We start from the raw sequence: 25,747 nt of genomic DNA on the forward strand, positions 1-25,747 counted from the left end.
AATTCTTATACTTGAAACAACTAAGACACAAAAGCAGAATTGCAGTAATTCATCTGAAAAGATTAAATCCTGAAAGTTTCAAAGAAATCTGGAGAAGAGATTTTAAAAGGTTAAAATTATGAAGATAAAAAGTAAACTCAATATCTAGGCATTAATACCACTTTTCTGTTGGGCTTTTTTTTTTTTAGACTTCACGGGCCTCAAAAAAAGTTCATAATTTTGGGAAGAGATCAAATTCAATTAAAAGGAATCCTAATGCACCTGTGGTCAGACGAGGTTGGCTTTATAAACAGGTATTTTTTTCCCCTGTTTGATGTGAAAAAAGAAGAGAATATAAAGAAACCTTTTCAGCTGAAGGTCCTAAGACAATTGTATAAAGTAGAGAAGAAACTATAGTTAATCATCCAGGTTCTTCCCTTTTTATTACCATGAAGAGTGTTAGGGAAACAGTGAAAAAAAAAAAAGTAATGGGTGTTACCTGGAACAGAGATATTGTGTGTGTGTGTGAGTGAGAGAGAGAGAGAGAGGGGGGTATTTCTAAATTTGAAATTAAATGTATGTTGTATGAAAATGTTAAAAATAACATGCTAAGATCTTCTAGGCAGAAATATTTTTTCAGTGGAAAAAAATACAGAGTTGTTGTTCATTTTCTATTCTTATAAAAAGGTACAATTATGTACTTCTCTACTTTGATTTATAGAGAAATTTGATGATAATTTGAGATTTTCCTGAGTTTTGCAGATTTTTGTTTCCATGCCCTCAAAACCACTCTTTCAAGTGTCTGCTTTTTTTTTCTGTTTCTTTTCTTGTTTATCTGTTTGCCCAGGCATAGGTCACTCTTATACCCTGATAAGTAGGGGTTTACATTGTTCCATTATCTGGAAAACCTGGTAACTAAGCTTTTTTGGAACCTTGTTAGTTTTGTAATTGGTAAGGATGTGTGTACATTGAACTTGGTGGCATCTGTTTTGATTGCTGAGAGGCTGTTTTCTTTTTTACTTTCCGGTTTGCATCTGGATTTCAAATGACCTCCAGATAACTGAGATAACTGTACTCGGGACCTTTATCTGCCTGTGTTCTGTCTTTCTGATTTTACATGTATGCAGATGGTGTTAATTAAATATTAGTTCATTAATAGTGCTAATTTACTCTGTCAAATAATGCTAATTGCTTTCAGATGACCTAATAATTATATTAATTAAAATTCACGATGAGGTCGTTATGAAACATTCACTAGACATCGTTCCACCTGACAATTGGATGGCAACTAATCTAACGTATTGGAAGTAGACCCACTTAAAATCCAGAGAATCCCCATTCAAGCAAATTAATTTTGCCAATTTCTGACTGCATTGATTGAGTGTGTAACTTGGATACCAACTTTTAATTTTTATTTAAAGATCACTTAACTTGTATTTTAACCATCTGACATTTAAACTTATCCAAGCTGAAAGAATTTTAACTAGACTTTCTAATGAGTCCAAATTCTGTTCAAATAGCTAAATGTGATATTGAGCTTTATAGAGGATATGGGACTCCTTACTTAAAATGATTGCCGTTCTTAGTTCTTGATCCCTTGGTTAATTTAGTATTGCCAAAGCTCTACCAACAAGTTTCTCTACTCCTGAGTATTTATTCTGTAATAGGTGTGTAGCTTACAGAGAATATTTGTAGAGCTGCTTAAAAATCTAAACTTTGAAATTATCTATACTAAAGAAATAATTAATTAAGAAATTGAAAATGCATATTTGGGGGGGGGGGAGGATTCTTTCCTTAAGTCTAACTATAAATTTTAAGGATGAAATCTGTTACTTAAGAGATTTTTACCCACATAATTTCTTCAGTTCTGAAGCCATCCTTATGTGATGGTCACAACTAGAAATAAATTGAGAAATATTAATCAACACACATACAAACTGGCATCTTTTTTACCTGTTTATGTCTGTGTTTGTGTGTGTCTGTGTTTCGTTTTCTCCTATGGTTTTGGTTTATTGCATGTGGGAAGGTAATTTTTATTTAAATTGTAGTTTTGTTTGAGCTTGGTATTTTTATTACCCAAATTACTTAGAAAAAGCTGCCAAGTGGGTACTCTCTTCTGCAGGATAAGCAAAACCCAGGCTGGATATGTAAGAAGAAAAAAATGTTTATTAAATGCGTTTGTATGCTAAGGTTCCTTTATTCACAATCATTTTAAATCACATTACCTTTGGAATAATTTCAAATCACACACTTTTCTTCGTGTTGAAGATGAACATATTTATTAACCTGGCTTACCAGAACGCACACCCTACCGCACAGTCACCTTATTCTCATGCTGGTAGACGTGTTCACATCACTTGCAAATACGAAACCAGATCAAACTGCTTCAGCAGAATTCCTTTTTACATGACAGTATTATTCTTCAAAGACCAGTGTACTTAGAAATACGTTACCATGTTATAAATCCCTGGAAAACTACCCCCAAATTTTGATTAGGGTTTTAGTTAGATTTCTATGCAGCATATATCAAACACACCTTGTTTTAAGAGCTTATTTTAAACAAATGCACCAGAAATGAGTTTTCACTTTCTGAAATGAAAAAGAAATAATCCTTTATCATGCTGGTTTCATGCAGGACAGCACTGGCATGAAGCTATGGAAGAAACGCTGGTTCGTGCTTTCTGATCTTTGCCTCTTTTATTATAGAGGTGAGTTTACTACCAGAAACTGTAGAATATATGTGAAGCATCAGATACTCTTTCGAGGAAAAAAATTAGAAATCTTTTTACTATTTTATTATCAACAAACTGATATCAAGAAACTCTTGCTATGTGTGATATGTGTGTGTTAGTCACTCAGTCATGTCCAGCTCTTTGTGACCCCATGGACTGTAGCACACCAGACTTCTCCGGTGAGAGTCCTTGGGATTCTCCAGGCAAGAATACTGGAGTGGGTTGTCATTCCTTTCTCCAATTGATGTATGTAATTTGAAGTAAATAAGGTGGGACAGAAGGCAATATAGTGCTTCAAACTGAATGGTCTTAGTTTTGGTCTGGTTTTTATAATCTGTTTCTGCTAACCTGATTTGTTTATAGGAAGAACTTGTGAGTATTCACTCGATAATGTTATCCTTGAATTCAGTGCTTAATAGATAAGAAAACATTAATTTGATGGGATTCTTTTTATATGTCAATTTTGTCACATCTAGCCATTGGTCCACTAGACACCCCATTCTCCCCAGCAGATGATTTTAGAGCATTAGAGACTACTATGATGTATTAGCAAATAAGAAAAATAGCAAATAATTTATTTATTATGATCCCTTCCAGTACCCCCTCTCTGTCTCTCTATCTCTGTCTGTCTTTCTCTCTCTTTCACACACACACACACTTTTCTTTTGAACAACGGCAACCCCCTTGAAACAAGAAAGTTGCAAAAACGATTAATAGCCTACAGATTAGGCTATTAATGTTGATGGAGAAGAAATAAAGGTATTATTAAAAGCAGTCTTCATTTATATCTCTCTCTCATTTAATGTTTTTGTAGGCTTTAATAAGTTGTTGATTAATGCAGAGTCAGAGTGCAGAGAAGTCTGTGTTCAGGTGCCATGTGGATGGATACGTTAGCTTCCCCAGAGTTGGTGATAAACAGTGCAAGGGATGCATATGCCGTGTGGCCCTAGAAATCTGCTTCAGCTACAGTATAAAATCATGAATCTGGACAGTCAGCCCTTCTTCCATACTTTAGAATCTGGTTGGAATCAGTCAGTATATAGTTACCAATTTACATACCGCAAAATACAGTAGGATTTTAGAGCCTATTAGCAGTTTTTAAATTTACTTTGTGATTGTCCCCCCAAAAAAGGTGGGACAGAATTCTGTGGTCACCTATCAAAGCAACATATGCAAATTGACCTTCAAAATTTGGAATTACTAGAATTGTATTCATCTTTTTTTTTCCCCCACTGAATACCGAGGTTGAGAAATACTGCTGAGTCAGAATTAACCAAACCTATAAAATTTCATGTTTGGCGTAGAGATATTGGTTGGGCTGCAATTGTGGTATTATCTTTAGTTAAGTGCAAGACTTAAAATTTTCTTTAAAGGTTTTCCCAGTCTTTCAGAAAGTCAGTGTTTGTAACTCATACATTATTCCTAAGCTTATAATTTGTACTTTTCTTTGTTTTTTTCAGTATGTTTTATAGACTAAATTTAGAACTTTAAGAACAAGAAAATGTTTGCTGCTTCTCATATAAAAAATTTCTTAATGTTAATTTGCAACAGAAAGAACACTAAATTCCTTGCCATTTGATACTATTATTGCTTATGGAAGTATCCTTGCTACTCATCACTTTTATTAAAATAAAATAACTTTTAATGTAATTTGAAAAAAATAAAGGTGAATTCCAAAGCCATTTTGAGTATGAGATTCCATATTATTTTTAAACATATGTGTGTTACATTCAATACATCTATTAATTATAGTGAAGTTTCCCTAGACAGGAGGAATATGAAAAAGAAGAAAATATAGAAAGGAAAGAAATATCACTTCACTCACCTCTTGTTCTTTAGATGGTTGGAAAGAAGCATATGATACTACACTTTCGCTACTTTATCAACAGCAAATGTTAGATTTTGAATGAAAACTCAGATTTTAGTGAAAAGATCCTAATAACGTGCAATTTTGAGTGTTAACCATTTGCTAAGCACATAAGATTATGATCTACTGCATCTCTTCCTCACAGCCAGCTGAACGTGAAAGTGTTAGTCACTCAGTTGTGTGCGACTCTTTGTGACCCCATGGACAGTAGCCCTCAAGGCTCCTCTGTCTATGGAATTCTCCAGGCAAGAATACTGGAGTGCACAGCCGTTCCCTGCTCTAGGGGATCTTCCCAACACAGCCACCTGATAAGGTGGCAGATCTTATTCTACACAGTCACACAGGAGGAAACTAAGGGCAGCAAGGTCCAGTAGCTGACCTGAGGTCTCCCCTAGCAAGTCTCAGGAGCCAGGATTTGCACCCAGGCACTTGTCCTAACCACAAGTTTCTGCCCCACCCAAATCTTCTCTTCTCTTTTTTTTTCTTGGCCACACCATGGGGCTTGTAGGGTCTTAGTTCCCTGACCAGGGATCAAACTCCAGGCCCACAGCAGTGAAAGCACAGAGTCCTAACCATCACACCGCTAGAAAATTCCTAATCTCGTCTTCCCTTGTGCATTGAATACAGCAGCCCCATTCATTTCTTCTCTATCTATCCAAGCATCTAATACTCTAACATTGAGAGTGTGCTGTCAGAAAATTTTAACAGAGCAGTCTGTGTTTTACAGATACGGGAAATAATACAGTGAGAGAATAAGAGCTTTGCTGCCTTTTTTTTTTTTTTTACAATAGAATAGCATCCAATACCAGATGGAAGCCCAGGTTCTCACTGTTCTTTACAAAACACCGGGCATTTTGTGAACACTGTGATAAAGCACGGAAATTGCTCTGTTCTGTAGTCAGTCTATTGATGAAACTTAACACGGGATATAATTCACTCAGCAAATATTTATTGAGCAAGACCTGGTTCATTCCAGGTATTATTAAAATAGCAGTGAAAGAAAGCTTCCATAAAGCTTGCAATCTCCAGAGGTCAGGGAGACAGTGGATCCACTCAGATAAATAAACAAGACCACGGTTAAGTGCTTTTAGGAGAAGAAGGTCATGATACAAAAGAAGGTCACGGGGCAGGAGCCTGTTCGGATCAGGACTCTGAGCAGACGGTTTAGGTACCAAGATCCCAGTGACAAGAAGGAGCCAGAGTGAAGCAGAGTATCCTAGACAGGAGGGGCAATAGTGCAAAGGCCTTGTGCTAGAAAAGTGCGGGGCATATTGAAGGAGCAGGAAGAAAGCAGTAACCCAAGCTCTAGGGTTAGCAGTAGGGAAAGAGATAGATGGGAGAAGTGGATGTAGGATCCATGTAGGATGCTATTGGAGTTTAGATTCTGCCCAAAATGCCACAAGGAAGCGACCATATATTTTTAATCACAAAAGGAATGTGCTTTAATTTACATTTTCGAAAAGCTCACTCAAGCTGCTGTTGAAGCGAAAGTGAAAGTCTCTTAGTTGTGTCCGACTCTTTACAGTCCCATGGACTGTAGTCCATGGGACTGAATTTTCCAGGCCAGAATAGTAGAGTGGATAGCCGTTTCCCTTCTCAAGGGGATCTTCCCAACCCAGGGATCAAACCCACGTCTCCCACATTTCAGGCAGATTCTTTACCAGCTGAGCCACAAAAGAAGCCAAAGGATACTGGAGTGGGTAGTTTATCCCTTCTCTGGGGGATCTTGCCGACTGAGGAACTGAACCAGGGTCTCCTTCATTGCAGGCAGATTCTTTACCAACTGAGCTATCAGGGAAGCCCCAAGCTGCTGTTAGGGAACAGGTTATAAAGCAGAAGGAAGGAAACATTGTGTAGAAATGATGGTGGCTTCAGAGTAGGGTGTAGCCAGCAGTGAGCTCTTCTGATGCACCAGACATCTTAATAGGTGGTAAGATGCAGAAATTAACAATATAGACTCCTCTCCTTATGGAGCTCACAGATGAGCTGAAGGAGTCTGAGAAAGAATGTTGTAGTATTCAGTTGTGTTGATGACTGTTGACCAGGCCTGTACAGGAAGGGGTCAGGAAAGCTTGATCTAGAGACAAATGACTTGCTTAGTACATACACAGCATGAGTGAGCATGGCATATTTGTAAAATAACACACAGAGCTCAAGGAATAAAGATACCTGAAGACCTAGCAAGAGGAAAGGCTAAAAAGTAGATCAAGGCATAAAAGACATTTGTTTATCATTCTAGTAAATTTAAACTCCTGTATTGAACATGAAACTGTAATTGTATGTATGTCTTATGTTGTTCTCAAACTTCTTTGAAGCAGAAGAAGAAATGGTGGATCTAAAATGTCCTTTGAATCCACTAACGTGTTGGGATTCTTATGGCTCCTGTCCCAGGTTGTGTTCCTGAGGAAGCAAGCCTTGAGATGGAGATCAGTGTGCAAGAGGCTTACTGGGGAGTGGTCTTGGTATCAGGACCTGGGGCTGGGGAGGAAGGGAAGTAGGACAGGGCAGAAGAAGGAGTTAGGCTTCCCTGCAGTCTGGGAAAAGCCTGGCTGACCCCCAGTCCCTGACAAGGAGTTCATTCTTTCTACAAACATCAAGTACCTTCCCTTGGCTTGACCAAAGTACAAGGCCCTCTGTGTGATTGAAACTAAGACAGTTACCTAGGTAGAGAACTAAAAAAAATGCTGTGATTAAGAACATTTAGGGCTTCCCTGGTGGCTCAGATGGTAGAAAAATCTGCCTGCAATGCAGGAGACCTGGGTTCAGTCTCTGGGTGGAGAAGATCCCCTGGAGAAGGGAATAGCTGCCCACTTCAGTGTCCGTACCTGGAGAAGACCATGGACAGTGGAGCCTGGTGTGCTATAGTCCTTGGGTCTGCAAAGAGTCAGACACAGCTGGGAGACTAACACTTTCACTTTCAAGAACATGTAAGTAATCTAGCATATGACTCTTTGGATAGTCATTTGATGAAGATTTTATATGCCTTCAGTTTTATATAATAATGGCAGTTGTTACTGAACTTGTAGCGTGGGCTGAGTGCCTCATTGCAGTCATTATGTCTGTTAACTCATTTAACCCTCACAGCATGTTCCTTTGTGGCAAGTCCTGTTTTCTTCAGTTTTGTGATAGATGACACTGAGATACCCAGCATCTGGTAGCTTGGCAAGATCTTACCACTACTTAGAATCCGACTGGGAAACAGTCCATGATAATCGCTGAAGTCACCCTATGCTTATTACCTCTGCATATTCTGAAATAACTTTAGGAAAGTCAATTTTCCAGTTATACAACATAGAAAAATTAATTATTTGATAAAAAATGATTTTTTAATAAAGATGACTTCCTGACCTGTTTCTGATTATATGTTTTATATAAACACAAAATTGGATTTAAAATTAGAATGTGACTCATTCTTTTAAGTTGTCATTCTTTATAATTGTTGTCTGCTTTCTGCTCCCCCCCTTTTTTTCCCTTTGAGAATAAATCTACACTTTTGTTCATTCTGTCTTATATTAGAGAACTAATGAATATAATATAATAAAAGCAAAATTTTGTTCCAGTGTTATGAGAAGAGTTACAGAAATTAACCTCTAATGTGACTTTTTTCTTTTGGAAGTTTCAACATATATTCTAGAAATGAGGGGAAAATAAATGAAATCCCTTGTTAAGTTTATAATAATAATAATAATAAAAACACGGCAAGCATAATAAAAAGATTTATTTCTAATTTATGATTTTTCTCATTGCTGAGTTCACCAGCCTAATGCATGGCTTTATTAACTTGTCTTACGGGTCTCTAACAATGTACTATATATTTCAAGTTTCATAGACATCTCTGCCCCCAAGCAGCAAGTTAATAATGTGAATCTATACTGTTCCAGAATGAATGTTTTGACATTTTCCTAGGTATATTTTATGTGCTTGCCTTGTAGGTCTGTGATTTATTCTCTTAACTTTATTGTGTATCATAGTGACTGGTAAAAACAAACCTTCAAGGATACATGTTTAAGAAGCATATAATTTTTCAAGTATAGTTTAAAAGATGTTTTTATGTGTATATATTCATGTATTCAAAAATGTTTGAGCATCTACTGTTGTTCTAAGTGTCTTTGTGGAGTTTACATTCTAGTTGGGGAGAGGAAGATGATAAGTAAAAAATAAAACATACAGGGTTTCAGAGGTATTGGGGCAGATGTTAAGGGTCATTGTGGTAGAGCTCCAGAAAGAGAAGAGAAGGTTCTGGGACAGATCAGGATGGAAGCACTTAAAAATAAAGCAGTCAAGAAAGGCTTCATTGATGAGACATGGAACAAAGTCTGAAGGTTGTGACAAGAGAGCCATGCCTATCTGGGCTTTAGAATGGTTGCCTGTTTAAATCCTATGGGAAACATGGGTGGATTCATTTTGTAAATTTTCAGTGTTACCATTTACACGCTTATGTAGTTTTAGTGAATCACATGTCAGAGGACTTTGTAGAATGCAGTCTATATGCCAAAGGTTTGCCATTTTTGTGTCTAATTGACCTTGTTCTGACATGTGGGCCAAGTTCTGATTTGCTTAAGACAGGGAATTTTGTTGAAAGTAAAGCAGTATATATATATATATACTCCATTATTTAATGTTTTCCCTTAAAACCTTACAATATAATACATGAATGAATTACACAAATTTATATATGAAAGTCTTTTGGTTTTGTCAAAATAAGTTTTGAGAAAATTTATTCTGCATCATGAGAACACTGGAAATTCTAATCAGGTGTTCAATTACCTCTCAGATGAGAAAGAAGAGGGTATTCTGGGAAGCATACTGTTGCCCAGTTTTCAGATAGCTCTGCTTACCTCAGAGGACCACATTAACCGCAAATATGCTTTTAAGGTAAGGACATAGTCATACTTTTTTTTTTTCTGAATTTGAATGTTGCATTGGTTAAGAAATGGATATAGACTGCGGATTATCACAAGAAGACATTTTAGTTACAGTCATTTTTAATATTTGAAATACAATAGTGGTCTTAGGGTTGAGGAGAAGAGTGTCCCTTTAATTAGTAAGAAGTACATGCTGAAGTATTAAAGGGCCAGGTGTCTTTTGTGGTTCTAGATTGGGGTCCCCAACCCCCGGGCCACAGACCTGTTAGGAACCAGGCCACCCAGCCCGACAGTGAGAGTCAGGCAAGCAAGTGAAGCTTCACCTTATTTACAGCCCCTCCCTATTGCTTGTATTCTTGCCTGAGCTCCAGCTCCAGTCAGATCAGCAGAGCCATTAGATTCTCATAGGAGCTTGAACCCTACTGTGAACTGCGCATGCAAGGGATCTAGGTTGCGGGCTCCTTCTGAGAATCATCCTGAAACCATCCCTCCCTGGGTTCATGGAATAATTGTCTTCCATGAAACTGGTCCCTGGTGCCAAAAAGGTCGGGGACCACTGTGCTAGATATAGCAAATATGTTAAAATGCTAATAATTGATAGATATAACTGTACTATCCTGGTGATCATTGTATTGTTCTTTAAAAGTTACTGTATATTTGAATTTTTTCATAATAAACTTGGGGATAATGTGTTTTTTAACCTCATACATGTACACTCATGATTTTAGAGAAGACTTGCAAAGGTGCTCTTAGATCTAAGTACATCATGAACATCAGATAGTTTTGAGAGCCTATTGGAGATGAAACATTAAATCTATTATTAAATCTAAGCAGACCGGAGCTCGCCTCCCCTAACTAATAATACTCACCCATCTGTGATGTGCTGGTAGAGCACCCTCAAATAAGAAGCCCCTTTAATGCTAGTTCAGTTCAGTTCACTTCAGTCACTCAGTCATGTCCGACTCTTTGCGACCCCATGAATCGCAGCACGCCAGGCTTCCCTGTCCATCACCAACTCCCGGAGTTCACCCAAACTCATGTCCATCGAGTCAGTGATGCCATCCAGCCATCTCATCCTCTGTCGTCCCCTTCTCCTCCTGCTCCTAGTCCCTCCCAGCATCAGAGTCTTTTCCAGTGAGTCGACTCTTTGCATGAGGTGGCCAAAGTATTGGAGTAGTTTAATGCTAAGTTGGTTATTTTGCTGCTATTGTTCTCAAAAACCATGCTGCATTCTTTGCTTTATGATGATGGCTGAAATAAATTTCGGAAGTCACCTATTTTTTTTAAGTCAGTTTTAAATTTAGAACTCTTGAGAGGTTTAATGTAAAATTCTCATTTTAAGAAAAAGAGGGAATATAAAGGTAAGGTATGCTGTTATTTAACAATGAAAATGTGTGTACCATTATAAAATTGAGTCACTCTGTAATTCCTATCCACTTTTAAAGAATAGTCAGGACTACAGCTGAGCTACAACTTTGGCCAGTTAACATGTTGCATTTTTAATTACAGAGAAAAGACTGGGAAAGGCAGAGTGGTGGGAGGGTTGTGGGTGGCCTCAACCAGAAGGTCATATCCGAACAAAGACCACTGGCTATGAAGGCATAAGCTACCCATTTCCATATGTTACAACAACGTTTAATACCAATAAGTCAAAATAATAACTTGTTAAAGTACAATGCCAAACTCTCTGATACTGACAATTACTGGGGCACTAGTTTAAATTCTTTTGTTTGCTCATCAACTTAGCAAATGTTTATTGAATTTGTACTAGACAGGACATTTTGCTCAGGTCTTTGACTCTAAATATATATATATATATATATATTTAAATATCAATAAATATGATGTTAAAATAGCAATAAAAGTGACCATGTATGAGTATATTGTCTCTGTAATTATTTAGTTTAATTTTGATTGTATTTTATCTGTAACGAGAATGATGATTTCTGTTTTCAAATTCTCTCCTCCACGATGTTGTTTTCTCTGAATTTATGAGCCATGTTTACTACTAAGTCTGTTGGCGTTGATCCTGCTGCTTTCACAGTGGTAAGTAGGAAGTAGAGACAATTGCTGAACACCACTATGGAACTTAAAAGCTAAATCGGGAACTTTGCCATTATATTCCCATTTGACAGATTGCAAGCTTGGGTGTGGTTTGTTAGTGTCTTGAGCCCTGGCCACAACTGGAACTTCTGAGAGCCAGCCCAGCATTCTTTCCACTCATCACAGATATGGGCAGTGGGTCTTTATCTATCTCTCCAAAACCCCCCTTAGTCTAGTCTAGAGACTCTGGTGGTTTTAATCATTTTAACAGTATATAGCGCTTGAGCTGATTCTTTCTCATGGTTTCCATATACAATTTTATACCCCTTCCACAGTCAAATGATATTTGTTGGTTCTGTAAGTTGATTTTCTCAGTGTATTGATTCAATTTATTTACATCTTGATTCTGAAAAAGGTTTCCAAGAAGCTAATTTGACGCTGTAGATAAAGCAGACAGTCAGGATCTCAGAGTAAAGTCTGTTGCTCCAGGTCTTCTCCTTGCATCTCTTTAGACTAACTCTTTTGCCTCATTCTATGCTGAAATAACTTGTGTTTATTTATCCTTGTCTTTCAATGTCTACTGGGGAGTTATCACAGGCTTTTTAAAATTTATTTTATTTACTTACTTATTTTTGACTGCATTGGATCTTGGTTTCTATGTGGGCTTTCTCTAGTTGCAGCAAGCAGGGTTTACTTCTAGTTCTGGTGCGTGGGCTTCTCATTGTGATGGCTTCTCTTGTTGCACAGTGTGGGCTCTAGAGCAGTTGTGCTGCATGGGCTTGATTGCCCCCAGATATGTGGAATCTTGCTGGACCAGAGATTGTCAGGCAAATTCTAATCTATTGTACCACCAGGGAAGTCTGTCTCAGGCATTTTTAAGTGGAAATTAAGAATGGTTCAGGACTTAACTGGTGGTACAGTGGCTAAGAATCTGCCTGCCAATGCAGGGGACATGGGTTCGATCCCTGGTCCAGGAAGATTGCATGTGCCATGAAGCAGCTAAGCCCATGCACTGCAACTACTGAAAACACATGATGCAACTGCTGAAGCTGGCACACCCTAGAGCCCATGCTCTGCAACAAGAAAAGCCGTTGCAGTGAGAAGTCCCTGCTCGCCACAACTAGAAAAAGCCTGAGTGCAGCAATGAAGACCCAGCAGAGCCAAAAAAAATAAAAATAATGAATAAGTTAGGGGGAAAAAAGAATGTTTCTCCCACCTTGGCCTTTGTTTTCTTTTTAAAAAAATTTTTTATTAAAGTCTAGTTGATTTACAATGTTGTATTAATTGGCCTTGGTTTTCTGCTCAACATGCAGCTACTGCTGCTGTCCGTCCTCGCCTTGCTGGCCCAGGGCTGAGCCGAGTGCTCAGTCCTTGCACTTGGGAGCTGTCCCTCAGCAGGACCTCCATGATGTTGTTTTCCATCAGCTTCTCTGGGTGGAGGCAGATTAAACCACTTACTGGTGATATAGGGCTTCTTCCTCAAACCTAGAGCATTTATATTTTACTCTGATACTTGAGAAGAAAACCTAAAGGGCAGTGCCATTTGGGGTCATTTATGAATCTTTTATGTTCGTGTATAGGTGTCTATAATGATTAGCCAAACTGCTTTGAGAGCAGCAACTTTTAAGGGCTGAAGGAATTGCTGCCACAGGAGGGAAATGCTATTAGTGACTTTAGTTGCTGCTTGCTGTGAAACATTCTTGAACAGAGAGATGTGAATTATAAATAGAAATTGCTTGGGGTGTGTCCATGGAACAGGGATGGCCAGGTGCTTTTTTTCTTACCTCCTTCTCCTCCTACCTTCCCTTCCTTTAAACTTTTTTTTTTTTAAGAAAATGAAAAATGATAAAGATAGAAAAAAATGTAAGATGTGTATATTTTTTCAATATTGAATGGTGTTTTTCTGAAGTCCCTTATTTCTATATGTATTAGGTTGGCCAAAAAAGTTGATTCATGTTTTTCTGTAACATTGGAAACCCAACATTTGGCCAACTCAATAAGACAAGTCCACTTTCTTGAAATTTGATAGTAATGGTCTGTGTAGGGAGCCACTGAACTTACTTTTTTTTTTTTTACTTTTACAGGTGCCGTATTTCTATTTAAAACAATCGTGTCGTTTTCAATCAGGCTGCCCATCCGAACATGCGGACCTATTATTTCTGCACTGACACAGGAAAGGAAATGGAGTTATGGATGAAAGCCATGTTAGATGCTGCTCTGGTGCAGACAGAACCTGTGAAAAGGTAAAGGCTTGTAGGGAAAGCAGTGGTGATTTCCACTTATATTTTATCCCCTGCCTTGCAAATACATCATTATCATAGTACATGTCATTTTAGTAGTCATGATACAGAACCATTTCTTCCCCAGAAAGCAAGGATTAAGTTCATCTTCTATATTAAATCAATACACCTCTAGTTGGTTTGAGATACCACCTGCATTTTTATTCCACCTTCCCTCTTTATTCATTCTCACCTACCCATGTACTGAGGTGAATCCCAAATCCTAACATTCCAACTGAATGTTCTTTCTTCTTACAGAATTACCTTTAATATCCGGTAAGTACATTTTTAATTGCTATCTTAAAAGTACACAGAACAGTGTTTTTTAAGGTTCTGAACCTTAGAAGAGAATTTATATTCATGAAATTAATTTCACTGTGTTTTTATATTATGTTGTATGTTTCTCAAGTTTAATCAGTTGAAATAAAAGTTTTTGATATGTTTCATTTCTTTGGTGTTTCTGGGATATTTCTGATTGTTTCATGATGAATGTCTCCAGAAAATAGTTCATCAAGCATCTAGATTATTTCTAAATATATCTACTTCTTAATGAATTCTATCTTCTTTCTTTTAAAACTCTAGGACTTACTTTGGTTATATAAATATGTACTGTTAAAATTGATGTAAGTGTGATTTTTCCCCCCTGCCTTAACATATGAATCATTTTAATATTCAACTATATTAAAAGCTAGTGAGAGGAAATCAGCTTCTAAAATATGTAAATATTAGCTGAATTATGAGCTTATGGCATTTTTAAAATATATTCCTATATTTTGGACAAAGATCTATGATACAGTTAAATTTTTTTTGAGTCAACAACAGTTGAGCACATATATAAGGAAGATTGCTAACTTGCATGTCTGGTCTTTTTACTATTTTCTCAGGAAATTAAAGTCTTTTGAGGTGTTGGTTAAAAGACTCAAGTTGATGCTGTATAAGTAAATTTATGTTTATCTATTTCAGATCAGTTTAACTAATCACTAGTAATTAGAGCTAGGCAAGAGTATGCAGAAAAAAATAAAGAAGGTCCAAGGTTGAACTCTGGGACACGTGTTTAGAGCTAATAATGGGAAAATCTGCTTTTGGAATCCCATGTGTAAAAATGACCTAGATGGACATAAAGATGAGATTATTATGACAGAGAGCTCCAGAAAATTTGTTAGGTGAAAAAAAAAGAAAATCTTAGGATAAAACTAACTTCAGATAATACTGACTTTCAGGGAATTGTTTAGAATACAGAAATCAATATAGTCATTAAAATATATGATTTCTAGATAATTTTAGTTTCATATATTGCACTTATCCCAGAATTTCAACTTCTATTTTCTTTTCTTGTATTTTCCACTCTAAAAACTAGTCAGTTCAGTTCAGTTGCTCAGTCGTGTCCGACTCTTTGCGACCCCATGCATCACAGCACGCCAGGCCTCCCTGTCCATCACCAATTCCCAGAGTTCACTCAGACTCACGTCCATCGAGTCAGTGATGCCATCCAGCCATCTTATCCTCTGTCGTCCCCTTCTCCTCCTGTCCCCAATCCCTCCCAGCATCAGCGTCTTTTCCAATGAGTCAACTCTTCGCATGAGGTGGCCAAAGTACTGGAGTTTCAGCTTTAGCATCATTCCTTCCAAAGAACACACAGGACTGATCTCCTTTAGAATAGACTGGTTGGATCTCCTTGCAGTCCAAGGGACTCTCAAGAGTCTTCTCCAACACCACAGTTCAAAAGCATCAATTCTTTGGTGCTCAGCCTTCTTCACAGTCCAACTCTTACATCCATACATGACTACTGGAAAAACCATAGCCTTGACTAGACGAACCTTTGTTGGCAAAGTAATGTCTCTGCTTTTGAATATGCTGTCTAGGTTGGTGATAACTTTCCTTCCAAGGAGTAAGCGTCTTTTAATTTCATGGCTGCAGTCACCATCTGCAGTGATTTTGGAGCCCCCCAAAATAAAGTCAGCCACTGTTTCCACTGTTTTCCCATCTGGTCCCATGAAGTGATGGGACCAGATGCCATGATCTTAGTTTTCTGAATGTTGAGCTTTAAGCCAACTTTTTCACTCTCCTCTTTCACTTTCATCAAGAGGCTTTTTAGTTCCTCTTCACTTTCTTCACATGCCATAAGGGTGGTGTCATCTGCATATCTGAGGTTATTGATATTTCTCCCGGCAATCTTGATTCCAGCTTGTGTTTCTTCCAGTCCAGCGTTTCTCATGATGTACGCTGCATAGAAGTTAAATAAGCAGGGTGACAATATACAGCCTTGACGTACTCCTTTTCCTATTTGGAACCAGTCTGTTGTTACTAATAATTACTCCTAATTTATGCTGATAAAGATGATATTCAATATTGTGTCTTGACTCTGGACAACTATTTGTTGATTATCTGCCCATAGCAATTTTTAGCCAGTTGTGTTGATATAATTTGCCCAATTATCCAGGAATTATTGAATACCACCTATGTGCCCAACGTGGTGTCAGTCACCATCATCCTGTAGAAATTATATCTTCTAAGGACTTGCCTAGTGGTTCAGTGGCTAGGACTCCATGCTCCCAGTGCAGGAGGCTGGAGTTTGATCCCTGGTCAGGGAACTAAGATCCCACATGCCACAACTAAAGATCCCGCATGCTGCAACTAAGACCCAGAGCAGCCAAATAAATTAATTTTAAAAAAGGAAGAAAGAAAGAAATTACGCCTTTTATTCTATCTCTAGCTCATTTATGAAGTATTTTAACCTATGAACTTCAATGTCATCGTTCCCCAATGGGCAGGCCATTGATGGCATTAAAAAATTCTAAGCATAATATACATTCTCTGAATAATTTTCTGTCTCTCAGTCCATTATTATCATTTTCTATATTTACATGTATCTTCTGCAGTAACTTAAATGTTACTTTTTAAAATTAGATCACAGGTTTTACATTATTTATGTTAACTTAGCATACATTTTTGAATCAGTTTTGGTTCCACTTAAGGAGAAGTCAGCATGTGTCTTTTTTGATTACATCTCTTAAGTCTTTGGAAAAACTGAGGGAAAGGTCATCGCAGTTGTAATTTAAAATAAGAGCTTTAGGTAGATTAGAGGTAACTTTTTTAAAAAGACCTTTTCATGGATTTGATACTTAGTGTTTTAAAAAATTCTCACTACTCCTGAAATTAGCTTGGATAAATGTGTTTATAGCATAGATCTTCTCTGACTTCTATCTTTCAAGTGGAAGAAGCTCCATAGCATATCTTAATAAACTCCCTCAGTGTGTAATATTGCTTCCGATGTGAAGCCATGAATTTTATCTAAACCGAAATATATGGATGGCCTATAACTGTACTCTGAGGGAAATAGTCACATTTCTTTTTATTTTTTCTCGCTGATTTTATTCCTAACTAGCCATCTCTGTATAGCTGAACAGCATATGTATGTTGTTAAGTCTCTTCAGCTGTGTCCAACTTCTTTGCAACCCCATGGACTGTAGCCCACCAGGCTCCTCTGTCTGTAGAATTCTCCAGGCAAGAATACTGGAGTGGGTTGCCACTTCCTCCTCCAAGAATATATATAGATTATGCATTTTTAACACATGCATTTTTATCACTGACACTGGCAGCAATAGCACAGTTAGGATCCAGTAGGATCGTTATTATATATTGAAATGTGCAAGGGTAGTCACTTCCCTCTTCAAGGAGCCTCCCAGTGTGGTATCATCTTGGCGGTTTTGTGCAGGTACAGACACTTAGCTTGGTCTGGTCAGATCCTGGAAGTGATTGTCTCAGGAAAGCTGATTCTCATCAAAAAGACCCAGATAGAGCAACTGACATGGTGAGCAGTAAAACCATCTGCTGGCTCAGGCGCACACTGCTGAGCAGCACATTCTTCCTGCAGGGACGTGGACATGAGATGCCAGATTCTAATCCACAGTTGCTTGATGAGATTGAATGGTAGTGGTGATAAAGTCTGTGCCAGCCACAGATTTACTCGTGTGGAGCTCATATCAGTCCCGAATCCTTGGTGCTAAAGTTTTCCCTACTTGCCAAAGAGGAGTTTGAGGCTCAGTAATTTCTGTACCTTGCTGGAAACTCAACTAGTAAGAGGTGGAACTATGGACTTCCGTGGTGGTCCAGTGGTTAAGAATCTGCTTGCCAATGCAGGGGGCACAGGTTTGATCCCTGATTCGGGAAGATTCCACCACATGCTGCAGGGCAGCTAAGCTCGTGCGCCAAAGTCTGCTCCGCAGCAGGAGAAGCCACTGCAATGAGAAAAACCTACACACAGCAACTGGAGACTAGCTGCATGCTCTCCCTCCTCCTCCAGTCCCCAACCAAACCTGGCCGCATCTAGAAAGCCTGTGCTCAACGAAAAAATAAATAAGCAAAACAACAGTGTAACTACTAGAAGTTCCACAAATTAAAAAAAAAAGAGAGCACATGTAGTCTAGCTCAGAAACTTAAGTCCTCGGGAATACAGAGAGTTAGTTGGTCACATGGTCTCAGTCTTTGATAGCATCAGAAGATAATGTCCATTTCCACAAACCAGAGTCATGTTTGTCTCATGATGCATCAACCCTGCTGGCTGGAAACCGTGTTGTTTATTTCAAACAACCAACTACTGTGGTCTTTTAAGCATGGATTTTCGTGGTTTCATGGTCAAAGGGCAGCCTCATTTGCTTTCTTTTCAGATTTCTAATGGTAGGGACACTCACCACTTTTTTTGTTTTCCAGTGCTTTCTACACTGTGTATTTTATGGTTAGTTTTCTCCCCTTTCTATTTATACATTCTGGTGTCATACTTGAATTTTCATGCCATGACATTGGGGATTTGTGCAGACTTGTCCTCTGCAACCCTTTCAGGGCTTTTTGTAAAGTCAAAGGTAGTTTTATGGGCTTTTTTTTTTTTCAGAGTGAATCCCAAAAATAACATGTGCATTATTTCATCTGATTTACTCTGCCTTTCTTCTCTGATTTCAGAGTGGATAAGATTACATCTGAAAATGCACCAGCTAAAGAGATCAATAACTTTCCCAATCATAGAGTGCTAATTAAACCAGAGGTCCAAAATAACCAGAAAAACAAGGAAATGAGTAGAAACGAAGAAAAAAAGGCATTAGAAGCTGAAAAATATGGATTTCAGAAGGATGGCCAAGATAGACCTTTAACAAAAATTAATAGTGTAAAGTTGAATTCTCTGTCGTCTGAATATGAGAGCGGGTCGACATGCCCAGGTCAAACTGGACACTACAGGCCAGTCAATTTGAATAGTTCAGAGAACAAAACAGTCAATGTGAGCCTGGCAGATCTTAGAGGTGGAAGTCATCCCAATACGGGGCCCTTACACACAGAGGCTGATCGAGTCATACAGAGAACGAATTCAATGCAACAGCTGGAGCAGTGGATTAAAATCCAGAAGGGAAGAGGTCATGAAGAGGAAACCAGGGGGTAAGTGTCTTGTGGTGTTGGTGGGAGACTGGTTTCTGAGATAGAGTCAATGTATTAAATTCAAATTCCATTGTGATATTACAGCTTCATGACTCATCTTTTCTTCAGGGTAATCAGATATGTGTGTGTGTGTGTGATTTTTTTTTTTTTCCTCTCTGTCTGTCAGTGTTCTGAGTAATGTTCATCCAACTTTACTGATGGCAAGGAACCATCCTCCCTGGCCCAGCATAAGAGAAGGCATAGGCCGTGGGTACAGATCATGTTTGTTTGAGGCAAGGAAGGGAGCAAGATCTAGCCTCACCTCTTTATACACATACACACTGAAGAAGGGGGCAAGACCTAGCCTTGCCCCCTTACACACACACACACACACACACCCCTAGCCTTGCCCCTTTACATACACACACACAACTTGTCTTCACTCTCTCCACTGTCCTGCTCTGTTTTCCATTAGTAGCTTCTACAGCTTAATGTAATGCGAAGCTCTCCTGAGACATGTAATGTGGTGACCGGAAAGGCTTAGGTGCTCTGGTTCTCAGTCTTGTTCCTTGGCTTTCTTAAACTCATGATGCACATGACTAAGTATTATTATTTATTCATCTAAGCATTTATTCATTCATGTACACACTTGTTCTTTTGTATACTTATTGTATAATTACTATATGGTAATCATGGGACCAGGAAGTAAAATACTGAAATGATATAGTCCAAATTTCTCGCAGCCGTTCTTAGTCTCGTGGAGGAGAAAGTTAAACAGATACTGCATACGATGACAAATAAAGCAAGAAGAGAAGATGTTTCAGGGACAACCAGCCCAGCCTAAAGTTTCAGGGAAACCTCTCTGGAGGAAGTAAAGTAGGAGCCCAGATATGAAGGATGGTATGCTTATCTTGGTTTAGGTATGCACAACTCAGGAGTGTATAGTGCTGGGAAGACTCCAAAGCCGTGAGTCTGGCTTAGGCTCACATCATCACAACAGCTATAATGATGGACAAGAAGCAAGGCTGGAGAGAGAAGCCAGAGGAGTTGTATGTTTGCAGAATGGTGGTTCAGTAGAATCTGGAGAATGAGTTGGAGAAAGTTCAAAAACTGAACTTGTAATTGACAAGGCTAGTTGAGTACTTGGATGTGCTTGATTGCAGACTGGTCTCACTCAAATCTAATTTGAGTGGCTGGGGGAAATCAAGAATGGTGCTCTGCTTTTTTGGTCTGGTTGTCAGGCATTATCCAGTGCCTCTCACTGCATAGGGAAGGATTGGGAAGACAGACGGTAATGAGTGATTGGATAGGTTAGATTTGAGGTGTCTGCAGTCTGTACCTCCAGAGAGAGATCTGGACTTGAATAAGATTTGGAGTGTCATCATCATTATATCAGACTTGCTTAAAAGTAAGGATGAAAGGAGAAGCATTCATTCAGCAGGAGGCTGGATAAAGTAAAGATTCTAAGGGAAAACCAGAAAGAACTTTTACATTTAAAGGGAAAAAAGGATAAACAACAAGGTCATACTGTATAACACAAGGAACTATATTCAATATTCTGTGACAAACCATAATGGGAAAGAATATGAAAAAGAATATATATGTGTGTGTAAGTATGTATGTGTAACTGAGTTACTTTGCTGTACAGAAGTAATTAACAGCATTGTAAATCAGCTATACCTCAATACAATTGAGGTTTGTAAAATAAATAGGTTTGGAGCGTCTGCAAAGACCAGAAGTAAAGGCCAGAACATGGAGGAAAAGCAGGTGCCCGTGGATGAGAAAGTGTTGTGTTTTTAGGTGGGAAGCTGGTGATACACGATTTATAAAGTACTGTAATGAACTAATGCATACACAATTAACTGAGACCTACTGTAACTCTTACCTTTCAGGAGTAGAGAACCAGAGAGCAATAAGTTAGTAATGTTTTGGTTGAAAGAAGATGAACTTTTGGGGTAGCGGGACATCCTTCTGGTCTGGGCGGTTGTCAGCCAGCCTCTCCTCTCAGGAGTGCGGCTCGGCCCCTCTCATCCCATGATGCATTGCTCATCTCTGTTTTCTCGTCCTCCACCCTCATTGCTCACGTTCCTAATTTTCCCAAGGGACAGCTGTGAGAAACAGTTGGTGTCTCAACAATAAAATTTGATTGCACAGAGGGAAAGCCAGAGGTATTGACGGGGGTGGGGGTGGGTAGGAAATGACAGGATGTTTAAAAGTACTTATAAAGGTAATTGTTTTCAGGGAAACAGTAATAAAAACCACAGCCAGAAGATTTGCTGCCTCTCTACCCAGCAAATTAAACCTCGCTTCTTAATAGAATCAGTTTTCCTCAAGTAGAATCATACTTTCTTAAGGTTGAAAATGAACCATTAAAAGGGGTTCAGTATCTAAAGTTATTTTTTTTAATTGTTGAGCCATCAGTATTAGTTTTCAAGCACTTCGCAAAGTCCTTGGTTGGATGTAATTAACATCCATAAAGGCTCCCTGTGACTTACTAATTTTGACTGCAGACCTTCCAGCTTCTAAAGGCTGGCCTGAGGTCATTTGGAGCTCAGGTTCCCTTCACGTTGCTCCTCCAAGTTTGGGTTCCCTGGCTGGAGTACAGGTTAGATCATTGACATAGGTCATCTACATTATTATGTGAACTTCATGCTTCAAAAACAGTGGTGAGGTTTTACAGCAAAATAATTTTTATTGGTGGCAAGAAGCATAATGGTCATAGATGGCAGAATTCATTTGGTGAAACTATGAAAGGCTGGCTTTCATTCCTAAAGTTCTAATAGAAAGAAAAGAGGTTTCCTATGTAGTCATATAGTAGGTGCCTGCATCTGTGAACAGAGCCTGAAAGTTCCTTTGTGAGGGGCGTGCCCGTTCAGATGCTGGGGCCTAAGCCATTGTTCTGCATGGCAGAATCACATGTCAGGGTTTTCAGGGCGTTTGACAGGCAGGTGCTGTTGAATGGAGCACAAAACCTGACAAAGGCGCCGACAGAGTTACTTAAGCTTTCACTTAAAAAGTAAATCACAGTTTGCTTAATTTGAATTTCTTTGGAGAAAAACACTGAAGGAAACTAGTTTTTTTAAGAAAGGTCTCAAAGTGGTAGAAAGTATATGGGGTGGAAATAAACTTGCTTGATGATAAGCAGATTTTCCATTAAAATCCTCCAAAAGGTAGTTCCAAAGATGGCAGAAGAGCCCTTTACACTTTGTAGTCACTTTTAATTAGCCGAGCTTGGTAGGAAAACTGCCTGCCGTTGACGATCACACAGTTAGATGATCCAAGTGCAGTAGCCATCTCAGCCACAGGGTCCAGCTCGTGTGGATGCCTGCGTTCTGTGTCATCAGATTTCTGAACTGAAATTTAAACATTAGTCCACAGGCAGTTTTTCATTTGTTTTAAATCGAAAATATGTGACCCTCCTTTATGTACCTATAAGTGATCTTTTTACATATTTCTGAACAGCATACATAAAGTTAATATCATTTATGTTTTTGGTATTTGTTACTCTGATACAGTTCTGTGCCTCATCCAGAGCTTCTTACACAATAAGGTGTCTATGGTATTTGTTAAGTTTATGAGTGGCCCAATAACCAAGGTAAGCTGGAGTACACTGCTGGAGCACTAGGGCAGAATTTATCGAGTGGAATCATTCCCCTGTCTGACATGCTTCCTAAGCACATAGCCGTGGGGTTGCCAGCTCTGGACTTTATTCAGTTTTTGGCTTCCATGTTAGCAGAGAAGATGAGGATTGGAGGGAGATCAAGCAGGGAAAAAATAGGAAATTTACATGGAGAGAAAGCAGTAAAAAGACTTCTTTTTACTGCTAATATCAGAGTATGGGGTACCTTCCTCCCCCACTCCAAAGTTGTCAGATGGTTGGGCTCTCAGAAGTGGTTTGTGTGTGTGTTGAGAGGGAGGGTTAATTTTGAGCAAGTCTGTTTTACATTAATGAGCTTCCCTGATAGCTCAGTTGGTAAAGAATCCGCCTGCAACGCAGGAGACCCTGGTTCTATTCCTGCGTCAGGAAGATCCGCTGAAGACAGGATAGGCTACCCACTCCAGTATACTTGGACTTCCCTTGTGGCTCAGCTCAAGACATGGAGAAGCTGAGGGACATTCAGCAAGATGAAGAAAACTCAGTTTAGAAGAATGGTTGAAGGAACTGGAAATATTTCAAAATACAAAATAAAACATGGGACTTTAGAATTGTAAGACCACTTTGTGATCAAATCCTCATCCAGATGAGAAAGCCAAATCCCAAAACATTTCAGCTGGCCAGACTTCAGTAGCACCCAGCACTTTAAGATTATGCCCTTCCTAATTTAGGGGTATCTTTTTATCTTTAAGTATATTATTGCAATAGAATAGTAAAGTTTTTTTTTAATTATTTCCATACTTTTGGCAAAAATTTTTAAATAAAAGAATGAGTTTGCTTTTTCATTGAATCTCAAAGTCTTGAGAAATCTTAAGTCTCAAAGGGAATCATTGACATAATAAAGAGAGTAGATTGCTGCTTAAGGAAGTAAGAGGCCTGCATTGTGGTTCCAGCCAGTCCACTAACTCTTCTTTAACCCCAAGTATTGAAAGGAGTATAATCTCTTCTTAGTCTCCTCCCCCCACACACTTGAACCTTCTTCTCAGTCCCAGAGGTATAACTAACTCCTCTAAGTTCTCTGTATTTGGGGGGAAAACAAGAATGCAAGCTTGGCCCTCCTGAATTTTGACCAATTGCTTCTTCCCACTTGATTAATAATAAAGTTCACAAGTATTAAAACATCATACTATTCTGGAGATCTGCAGTTTTGAGTCTGAAATAGCATGTTGAAGCATTTGGTCTTTAAAAAATTAAATTTTTAGCTTTAGCTTTGAGTCATTTTTATTTCTCAAAAGTTATCCAGAGAAATGATTCCTTCAGACCACAAAGGTACTGATTCATGTACTTCTTCCCGTAAACAGTTACGCTTTCAGAAGGACGTAGTATAATAGAGCCTCACCACCTGCAGTCCTTCATTTCCAGTCTTCATGCTCTGTAGGCACAGCTCAAAAACTCCAATGTTCCATCCACACCCAGAAATTAAGTATTCTGCTGAGATATGTAAAGATGAGATTCTAGGAGATTATTTATATAAAAACAAGTAAGACATGAGGACGGACTTGATATCTTGAACATTTTTATTTCTGGAAAAAGTATAGTACTCTTCCTTCCTGAAACCAAACCATACATTGTGTGGAATAAATGGTCTTTTATGTGAGCAACACAGATGCTGTTGACTTAGTATATTCAATCCATCAAATTAGATTTCATTAAAAAAATTAAATTCTGTTCATTAGTCACCTTAAAAAAAAAATGAATCTTCAGTATACATTTTACCTACCAGGAGGGGAGAAAAAAAGAAAAAACAAAAACGTATTCTAATTTACTATCTGGAAAGCAGCTCTCCTTCAGTTTTATGTTGCAATTGTTCTTTTATTTCAGAGTAATCTCTTACCAAACATTGCCAAGAAACATGCCAAGCCACAGAGTCCCAGTCATGGCCCGCTACCCCGAAGGCTACAGAACCCTCCCGAGAAACAGCAAGACCAGGCCGGAGAGCATCTGCAGCGTAACGCCCTCGGCCCACGACAAGACAGCGGGACCCGGAGCAGAGGAGAAGCGGAGATCCATGCGGGACGACACCATGTGGCAGCTGTATGAGTGGCAGCAGCGTCAGTTTTACAACAAGCAGGGGACCCTCCCTCGCCACAGCTCCCTCACCAGCCCTAAAACCATGGTTAACATCTCCGATCAGACAATGCACTCCATCCCCACGTCACCCTCCCATGGCTCCATAGCCGCCTATCAGGGCTTCTCCCCTCAGCGGACCTACAGGTCGGAAGTGTCTTCACCAATTCAAAGGGGAGACGTGACCATAGACCGCAGAGACATGACCATAGACCGCAGAGACGTAACCATAGACCGCAGAGACGTAACCATAGACCGCAGAGACATGACCATGGACCGCAGAGACATGACCATAGACCGCAGGCACCGGGCCCATCATCCCAAGGTAAGACATCTGCTCATCCAGGGTTCATTGCTCCTCTGAGGATGCTGCAGTTTACTTTTAGTTGTTCAGTCTCTTAGTCATGTCCAACTCTTGTGACCCCATGGACTGTAGCCCACCAGGCTCCTCTGTCCATAGGATTTCCCAGGCAAGAATACTGAAGTAGGTTGCCATTTCCTCCTCTAGGAGATCTTCCCAGCCCAGGAAATGAACCTACATTTCCTGCATTGGCAGGCAGGTTCTCTACCATTGAGCCATGTGAGAAGCCTTTTACTTCTATTAATAGTACACTGCTCTTTCTTGTGAATGCCAGAGACAAGATAATGGGGAGGAGGCAGGCAAAACCAGCTTTTTTTTGTTTGTTTTAAAAATTAATGAAGCACTTTCTGCAATGTCAGACTCTCATTTATAAAACCTAAGCTTGCAGGACTTCTTCTCTCAGGAGCAGCTCTTTGGAACGGTTATATTATGTATTCCTCTCTGCTTGAGAGTGGCTTTCATCAGCTTTCCCTGTAGGTTAAGACCGCATGCATTT

At 39.0% G+C, this 25,747-nt stretch overlaps 1 protein-coding gene across 5 annotated transcripts in view; it reads left to right on the forward strand.

Annotated features, from left to right (window-relative positions):
* The window catches only part of PLEKHA5 (pleckstrin homology domain containing A5), a 261,652-nt gene that overhangs the window by 160,065 nt on the left and 75,840 nt on the right, over nt 1-25,747 (forward strand). For all 5 annotated transcript variants that reach the window (XM_055571291.1, XM_055571365.1, XM_055571373.1 and 2 more), the window contains 6 exons: nt 189-293; nt 2,615-2,687; nt 9,353-9,453; nt 13,614-13,729; nt 18,722-19,189; nt 24,645-25,215. In XM_055571291.1, the coding sequence (XP_055427266.1) occupies nt 189-293; nt 2,615-2,687; nt 9,353-9,453; nt 13,614-13,729; nt 18,722-19,189; nt 24,645-25,215 (1,434 nt within the window). The remainder of the gene's footprint in view (nt 1-188; nt 294-2,614; nt 2,688-9,352; nt 9,454-13,613; nt 13,730-18,721; nt 19,190-24,644; nt 25,216-25,747) is intronic.

Source organism: Bubalus kerabau, chromosome 1 (assembly GCF_029407905.1).
Source record: "Bubalus kerabau isolate K-KA32 ecotype Philippines breed swamp buffalo chromosome 1, PCC_UOA_SB_1v2, whole genome shotgun sequence".
NCBI classification, from domain to species: Eukaryota; Metazoa; Chordata; class Mammalia; order Artiodactyla; family Bovidae; genus Bubalus; species Bubalus kerabau.